The 9,678-nt window shown below is 36.8% G+C and overlaps 1 protein-coding gene across 1 annotated transcript; it reads right to left on the bottom strand.

Annotated features, from left to right (window-relative positions):
- Nucleotides 1–582: 582 nt before the first annotated feature.
- On the bottom strand, nucleotides 583–9,678 carry LOC139979084 (uncharacterized). The gene is made up of 3 exons (XM_071989749.1): nucleotides 9,506–9,678; nucleotides 5,007–5,336; nucleotides 583–4,044 (listed from the first exon to the last, which is right to left on the bottom strand). Exons 1-3 carry the CDS (start codon nucleotides 9,588–9,590, stop codon nucleotides 3,719–3,721), a joined length of 741 nt encoding a protein of 246 aa, XP_071845850.1. The 5' UTR covers nucleotides 9,591–9,678; the 3' UTR covers nucleotides 583–3,718.

The raw sequence follows: 9,678 nt of genomic DNA, 5'->3' as shown, positions 1-9,678 counted from the left end.
ACGGATTGAAAACTGTCGCGGATTTAGCCCGAGTGACACCTTAGTGAAAGTAAATGGTTCACAGGTATATTAATGCAATTTACTATTCAAATTTATATGTGTTTTTGAGATATTTTTAAAGGATCCGTTATTGAGGCACTGAAAGTGTTTTGTTTTTCAATCATGAAAATTTTTCGTGACTAATGTTTAAATGTCTATATCATAGGGAGAGGTTAATACCAATTATATTTATTTAAACAATACTATCGTTGCCTCTGCGGGGGCTTCTCATATACATGAATTCGTCTGTAATACATGGCTGCAAGGGCAGGTAGTCAATAACTTTAAGAGACTTTGAATCTTTGGATCATCACCAGAAAGTAAAGAATGTTAAATGAGACACTACAAAGCCTCAGCGATGGCGGACACATTGAGAGTGATGCTGTAATTTGAACATGAGTGAATATTATTTGAGTTGTAGAAAACATGGGACCTTAATTATTTTAATCATTCATTATTGTTATAGGCAAAGACGAGTTCATTAAAAGTGGTGAAATGAAGTTAAATTTTTATGTATATGCTACTGAATATCCTTACCCCTTCACCTCAGAATTATTAGTTATGTGCCTTTGGTCAATGTAATAAATTATGGTGCATTATAAAAAATAAAATAAATAAATTCGTAAGTTGAAGTGTTTTTGATAGAAGACTACGGTGAAGTTACTATAACTCACTAAGTACAGGTAAAGATATCCTTATTTATTTCAACAATGAATCATAACAAACTATCATTTATGTATTCAACCTTTTCAGGGTCTAATTTTTGACACTATAATGATCTTTCTACCCATTATACTATTTAAGTAATAACTCCAACGCATTTTTTAGCTTAGCTTTTTTAATTCGTAAATACACGGAATGAAAGCTTTTTATTACAGTAGAAAGGTAGTAGAAATACGGATTTCAGTCTTTTCAGATGTTTAATTAAGTCTGTTATTATGAAATATCAAAAGTAAAATCAGTATTATGCTATTTAGAAGTTTATGTATTTTGCCCCTTAGGAAGATTAATATTCTGTCAAATGTTTTGCTCTCTTTAGGGATTTATGGGAAACTGAGCTAGTTTGTGGTTAAATAACATTTCCTGCTGGGTTGACTATCATTCCCCACGTGGGCTTGTCATTTCCTTCAGGGTTTTCGAAATCCACATAAACTGTCTTTTTTTTGTGGGAATTTGATGGAAAAGTGAACTTGTTTGAAGGATATCAACATACCCATCGGGATCAACTATCAGTCCCCGTGTGAAATTACTTTTCTGTGGGATTTGTGTGAATCCCACTGGGAAATGACAATTTCCCAAAAGATTTTCCAATTCCCTCTGGGAAGTTTGTATTTCTAAAGATAATAGCTGTGCCGTGTACCACTTACTGTGTGTTATTATAATAATCAGGCCGTTAATTTTTACGACGCTAAAGCGACCAAGAATACGAGAAGCCCGGAAGGGCTTATGGAGTACCGTAGATATCACTTAGATGTTACATCCACCTTAATATAATCCTGTCGGGGATCGAACCCCGAACCACCCGATTGCTAAGCCTCATTGCTCCAACTGTCACCGCCTGTGTCCACTCGATGAGATCTCCTGCCAAAAACATTCCGACTACCATGTATATAGTTAGAGAACAAGATAAAGAAGTACTTTATTGTATGTATATCCAGTCTTTACTTATTATGAAATTTTCTCATTATCTGCCCTGGATTATGCAGTTGAAAGTAATTGTTAGATATTGTTATTATATTTTCCCCTTTGTCTAGTTGTGCCTCCCCTGCGTCATATTTGAAGCTTTACTTACTATGAAGTGATATAGTAAAACAGCATAAAATCAATAAAACGTTTTGTCATATTTTTGTCATTTTTTCAATGCAACAGAAACATTTCAAATTTAAAAGAAAACAGAAACAGCTGTTAGTGAACCCCTTTTTGTGACGGCACTGATTATTTTGTACGTAGCGATCATTTACAACTTACAAAGAACATTTATTTAAATAGATCAGATAGATTCAGATTCAGATATTTTCATAACTTCATCGAAAATTATTTTGTCGGGCTTTTATAGATCAAATTTTACATAAATCATTATTACACAACATAGATATTGATTGCATTTCCTGCACGTACAAGTTTTGTTTAGGTTTTTGTCAATTTCTTGGCCATAAATAACGTTATATTGATAGTTGAAGTTGTTACAGATAGTGCGATGAGTGAAGCAAACAGGTGTGATGTCATAGTTGGATATTGACAGCTAAAAGTTTTGATTTTTCTAAGTTTTCGCGGAATTATGTTAACTTTTGATTGGCTACAGCTCTAGCTTTGTCCAAACGGACTGTGAAGGTTAACGATATATCAATGACTCAGGTTTTTACTTACTCAATTATATCCTATTTTGAAGTAGGAAAAAGGATGTAATTTTTATACCAAAACATATAACTTAAGTGTGCTTCTATGACATTACGACTGTTTTCTTCAAGTTCACTTGGAGTACAAAACTTGTCAATTTCAGTTGCTGTTCTCGAAAACGGTATGCAGGGATTACTTGCAAACTTCACCAGGATGCTTAGAATTTGTTTCTCTTTTCATTATTCTAAAGTTAATGTTACTGAACTATACCTTTACCACTTCAAGTCCATGTTTAATTTGATCATTCCAAATATGATTGAACTGACTAAATCAACAGAAGAGTTAAACTTCCGTGCAATCATCTTTGAAATTGTTCTGTAATGCTCTCCTGTTATCTTTATCAAGCATAAACCGTCTATTGAGACAGGAAGAAAATTTAACAGAAAAAAGTCGAATTGGAAGAGATTGCTATATAGTTTAATAAATATGTTAATTTAAAAAAGGAGATATTTGAAGTAATCAACCATGATGATATAACGAAATATGTCTATTTAGGTGTAAGTTGTATAGAAAGGTAAAGTTTTGGCAAACGTATCTTTACCTTTAATGAATGACCATTGTAATTGTATAGATTATAAAATGTGTGGTGCTGTAGTTTCAATTAAGTCATCCGTAAACTTGTGACGTTACCTGCTGTTAGTAACTAGCTCTATTGGAATGTTTGAATGAAGTTTGAACCACTTATCATAATTCTGCTTCCAGTAAGTTATCTTTCTTCACTAGTCTTGTCTCGTGTGCATTCGCTAGTCTCATAATTGTATGGATTAAAACTCTCAATCGCATTCGATTAAATAGATCAAAGTACTAATCTGAGTGATAAAACGAATCAAAGATTGAATTAGAGGCTGGGAGGTCAAGTATTACAGGACAGCACAATACCGAGGTGATTATTTACAACATTTTCTAAAATTGGAATTTGTGGAATTTTCCCACTTTTTCTCAACCATTTTGCCAACAAATGTACCAACCATTTTCATCGCAAATTACGAGAAGAATCAAAGAATTTCAAGTAATTTCAATTACAAGTGATCGACGATTGCTCAAATTATATTTAATTCAGTGTAGTAATGGCGATGCGTTACATTGTAACTTTAAATCCAAAATCATAGAGAATGTTTGCTTTCATTTTAGTTTTATGTGCAAAAACTTTATTGTATTTTTTAGGGGAAAAAATAGTTAATTGTTTTATAACAAGAAGGAACCGCATGTTTTCTTGTTACAAACAAAATACAAAACACGAATTGTATATACCTACATGCCTATCGTCCCCTGCTTCATATTACTAAGACTCAAACATAAATTGTATTTCAGTTGTAGGCGAACTCAGATCATTACTGCCGGTGCCAGTCGTTGCTCTGACGGCAAATACGTATTGTACATTCGGCAATATCCTTGCGTCACGTTTTCTGAGTCGTATTTTGTTGTGCTCAACGTGCTCGGCGATAACTGGAACCATATTCCTTCTACTCCGTCTGAATCTAGTTACCGTATAATAGTAACTGTTAATAGGGCCATTACGTTTAGAACACTCAGGTTTATCCCAGCGGAAAACCAAATCGCCATTTCCTCTCTGGTCCGGCAAGAGATTCCTTGGTCCACCAGTTGGTCCTTGAAACAAAATAAAGGAATGAAAGTAATATTACACTGATCAACTTTGGAATGCACTTGTCAACATGCTAGGAATTCCCTGAATCATGCAAGAAACCTCGGCTGCAAACCTCGGGCGACACGATCTTTAACCTTTAACTTAAATGCCGTCATTTATATAACCAAAGTACCATCGAATTGCAACTGTAACATACTTGTGGTACACGGCATATTAGGGGTCAATTCAATGACGATTTTTTTCTTCTATTGAGGTAGTTGTTTTACCTAATTTTGGCATGTTTCGTACTTTATTCCAAGCCACATACCTGATGAAAAGTGCGAAAGTTTTGCAGAGATAATCACAAGATGTAGATCGCCGGTTGAGACTATTTTAGGGGGTAAAACTTTTTGCTGATATCACCATATTCTCAGACCCGTTTTGTTTAACTATTAGGGCGTGGACGGATTAGCTTGCCGGTTCACCGGCTTGGAACTGGTGTGCCACTAGGACTAAATACAATGCGGAGCTACCAGGTTGACATTTGTCGAAAATATCGATTTCTTCGAAAGAAGCTAGTTTCTTCCGGGGCGTTCAAGTTATAACAGGTTGGGGCATTCATTCTTAGTTTTGAGCATTCTATATATTGCTTTATTATAACTTTTTGGCCAAAGTCGAAACAATGTAAGAATTGTATAATTGTCGTGCATAGGGGTTCCCTAGAAAAAATCATCAAATTGTGCATTCTGACGAATATTTAGATTATAAATTAGGCAGATATAAGAAACCCTAAACGCAGAGTTTTGCTAATAAATACATTGTGTAAGGTTGATAAAAAAGAGGGGGAAAAGTAACTCAATTTTAGCGGCCCAGTTCTTTCTCCGGCGGAATGCTAAAGTGAACTATTTTCCCATACTGACGATCGGAGGTGGTGGCCATGCATCCTATTTTGCACACTCAACTTAACTATATTGACTAAACTTACTCGTTGTAACTGTTCGTATCGACATGGACCTTTCATACGTCCCCGTTTGTGTGTTCAGGCTCAACATTAGGCTGTACAGAGAGTTTGGCGTCAATCGAGTAATTGTTTCTGTCCTTGCTTCACCATCCCCCACATCAATTACTCTTGGTGTAGCATCCAATGTCGTTGGCACTCCGCCGCATTCAAGGACATCCAAGAGTTGTAAACAGAGACTTTGACTTAGAACACTGCGCGAGTCCGTGACTCCCTCCACCGACCACATCACGGTAGCGCTTGCATCACCCGCTCGTCTTGATGATGATGCATAATTGAGGTCAGTGATAACCAAATCTGACGAAAGTACATTATAGACAAAGATATTACATTTAACGATTTTACGCTTAAGGTTTAACATCACAATTTTCTGCGGTGAAAATTTTTCCATTTATTAGTCAGTTTCCTCCTTAACAGGCCCGTAGCAGGGACTTTTGGAGAGAGAGTGGGAGGGTAGGGGGCGAGCAACACCCCAAGGGCGGGCGCAATATGTGATAGCTCAAATGGAATGGGTTTACAATAGTCTTCATGTGCAATTGGTTGGGAGAAGTCTGGCTACCGGCCTGCCCGTAAGTCAGACCTCATTATATTCAATAAAGTATACGGGCCAAAAATACCTCAAAGATATCTTGACTTAGTAGAATAATTTTAATATTCAAATTGACTAGTGACTGACCGGTAAATTTTAAAGAGTTGTCCTTGCATATTTCTCAAATTTAAAAAGTTTCAAACGTAATTTATGTCCCCTGTTCTCTCCAATTGACCTCTCGTCTTCTGCTACATAGCTGTAGGGGCAGTAGAGATACATATGGCATATTTGTAATGAGTTATATGCTCAAAAAAGTTATTCGAGTCCTGTCATGGTCACTGTAGTTGTTTCCTTGAGCAAGACACTTTATCTTGATTAATTCTCTCTAGCAAATTAGTGTGTTAATGGGTAGAAACGCCATATTGTGGCAGCACCTATGGGAAGCACTGGCGGAACGGCCGACACGTCCATGTGTTACAGTTAAGTGTGCCAATAAGCACATCTGTTTGTAAGATTGACTAGGATCATAACTTGCGATGCGCCTTCAACACTAGTTGAGGTGTATAAGTGCGCAAATATAATCTAGTATTACTATTAAATAATGGAGACAGTATGATTTCGGAAAATATTTCTGTATTAAACCAGGAGTAATGTATGTGTAGCCATAGAATCAATACCAGCATTTACTATCCTTAATTAAAATTTAGATCTATCGAATTGTGTACTTTACTGTTGCAGTAGTCAAATTTACACCTGTAGCCTACCTGTGCACAGTTTTTATTGCTGATTGTTTCAACAGGCATTGTTTTAAGACCTGACCCCATTAGTTAAATCAATGTGGTTGTTGAATGACCTCAACACTCTTTGGCAGTTGGCTGTCATTGATTTGACATGTTTTGTCCTGCATGTTTCAGATTTGCATGTATTTGTGAAAGCAAAAGAAGATACCAGTAACAGCAAAGAGTTTGATGTTATGATTGATGGCATCAAAGTGACAAGTTCAGCATCATTCATCAGCTTTTAGGAGTTATCTTGTTATTGTTACTGCTGTAACTTGGCATATCCCGGTACCTTAAGGAACTTTTCCAAAAAGTGATCTGAAATTATTCAAGGTAAACTTTCCATTGACATAACTGTGGTAAAGGTTTTTGGATAAACTGAACCATGTGATGTCAGTAGTGCCATGAGTATCATCCCTTTCGTTTTTAACCTTATAGTTTATCCTGCTGAACTGTAAAATATTTTGGGATTTATCAACAAATGCTCTGTTGTAAGCTTTAAATACAACTTTATCAAAACTCACATATCAGGGGTAATTGTTAACACTTTTGTCAGCATTATACCAAAACGCGATGCATATATGGTATGACAATGTATCACAAAAGTATTATTTGAAACAAAAATTAGCAATATGTTTTTTATTTATTTCAAATTGATGTAAAAGACAAACGTTTCGCCAAAAAATTATACATGCCAAGACTACGAAATGTTTGGCGACAAAAATGCTACAATCATACAATTATTGTCTTATGGATTCACATTCAAGACTGCTAAGCATCATATAATAACTGTCCTTAAGGTGTTGAATTATCAAAGATTTGCGCTTATGGTATTATATGGTATTAATGTATTTTTGTGAACAAAGAGCTTGCACGTTAACCCACATCTTCAAGACAGAAGAGAGAGATCCTTAGTGCCTATTTAATACAGTGCAAGATGACGATGTACTCCATCAATGTTGTGGCATTGATGCCATTTAGATTATATATTTATATATATATATATATATACATATACATATATATATATATATATATATATATATATATACATATATATATATATATATATATATTAATATTTTGCTAAGATCATGTGTAGTATCTGTTCCCTTTCGAGGGAATGGTGATGCACACCCGGCGATGGTCACATAGTTACAGTCCCGGGAATTGAGAGCGGATCAGTTGTTCGCAGGCGCGGCGGAACGGAAAAATTATTGGGGGGGGGGGGCTAATGTGTGGAGACTATCTAAGCGGAGCGCCACCATCGGTTGGCGCGGAGCGTACAAGAAAATTTTGGGTTATTTCAAACCCCCAGATGGCCGGAAACGGTACTTCCCGAGTGTTTTATGCTGCGAATACCTAGCCCTAAAATATGGGTCTCAAGCCTGCAATTTCTCAGATTGCACGTAAAAGTCTGTAAAAACATTGTAATTTGTATATTCGATGGTGTTTTAAGAGAGTAGCTATTACTCGTAGTGTACTCGCAAAGACGTTTTTGAGTGTAGTAAGGGCAGTGGCGGAGCTAGGGGTATTGGTCAGGGGGGGGGGGCAAGAATAGTCTGTAGGGGCGCTTTCGACACTATCTAAGCGGAGCGCCACCACAGGTTGGCGCGGAGCGTACAGACAAGTTTTGAGTAAAGTTAATCCCTAGATTGCAGGAAATGACCCTTTCCGGGCCTTGCTAATTTGCAGATAAACGGAGAATAAATAGGTGTCGTCGCCATTTTGTCGGAAAATTACACCAACAGAATATGACAAATAGGTATATGAGAGCGCAATAAAATAGTCAATAATCGCGAATAAGTAAAAAAGTAGTGAAAAGCTGAAAAGGGCGCCAGCAGTCCATTTGAGTCCGTCAGGAGGGGGGGGGGGGGGATCCGCCCCCTGACTGTATATATGGACGCTCCACCACTAAGTAAGGGAATGTTGGAGAACTGGCTGAAATGAGGCAAGTCATTGGCCTAAAGACGAAGTTGTGTTACGCTTACCGGTACTCACACTAACTGCTTCCACTTTTCACCGGGCGTGAAGACGCGGTTGGGGTGACAATGTGGTCTATAGCCAGGGGTCGGTGCGAGGGACCAGGGTCCCCCAGCAATTACTAAAATTATTACACCTATATAGGATACGTGTGCATCGGACAGATCGACAAGTATGCATTGAAAAATGGGCAGATGCACGTTTCGGAGTCTTGGTAAATATTGGGGGGGGGGGCTTATCATGCATTTGCCCCCTCAACTTTTTCATTGGGGGGGGGGGGGCCGAGCCCCCCAAGCCCCCCCCCCCCCCCGGTTCCGCCGCCACTGGTCGTTCGGTAGTTTGGTTTTCCTGCCCAGGTTCTCTGGGCGATTTTTTCTTAAAAAGTAGTCATATATATATATATATATATATATACATATAAATATATATAAATAAATAAATAAATAAATAAATAAATAAATATATATTTATAAATAAATAAATAAATATATATATATATACACATATGTTACATAGAAAATAATGAATATAAATACTGGTAGTTTAAAGAACACAGTAAAGAGTTGATCTTTACTATTTGAAAGTTATGAGGAGCACCGATTTAATGGATCCGTTTCTGCTTGTGCCAAAGATCGTGATAAACAGTAGCGATACAATGATGACATGGCAAAGTTTCAAACATAGTTTAGAATTTTCAACTTTGTACATCAAGGCAAGAAGCATGAAGGGGACAGAGTTATACAACATCCCTTTGAAAATTGCAATTTTCGTTACTCTAGTTACAAAAATGCTGTAGAACTATATACATCTAGTTCACATTCAAACTGCGTGAAAACGTTCATGTATGTGTACAAAACCTGGTCACATATATACACCCTTGAACGAAATCAAACAGAAAGCCAATAATTTAAAATATATGAGCATTTCAAGTAATTGTTGCAGGCTGCATACTCATTAATATATACTTTTTAAGAAAAAGTCGCCCAAGAAAGAGCCTGGGCTCGAAAACCAAACTACCAAACGACTGATCCGCTTCCAACCCCAGTCCCTTTGCATCGGGACTGTGACTGTGTGATCTTGTGACTTACCAAATTATAACACAGTAAGTTACCTTTCATAGAAAAAAGTTGTGCGTACGGTATAACTAACTATATGATTTATAAAATATAACTTACCTCCGTTGTTTGGAAGCACGCAGCAATTTGTCAGGAGACAAACAGACGACAGAAGAAGAACTTGTATCAGAACATATCCTTCCATTGTAGAGCACGTCTGGATTGTTCTGTGAAGGTTTCTCTTTCGAAAGTAAATGAGGCTCAAGAATTGCAACGATCTTTATATTTATCTT

This window comes from Apostichopus japonicus, chromosome 13, assembly GCF_037975245.1.
Source record: "Apostichopus japonicus isolate 1M-3 chromosome 13, ASM3797524v1, whole genome shotgun sequence".
NCBI lineage: Eukaryota > Metazoa > Echinodermata > Holothuroidea > Aspidochirotida > Stichopodidae > Apostichopus > Apostichopus japonicus.
This window is presented reverse-complemented; position numbering and strand designations above follow the sequence as displayed.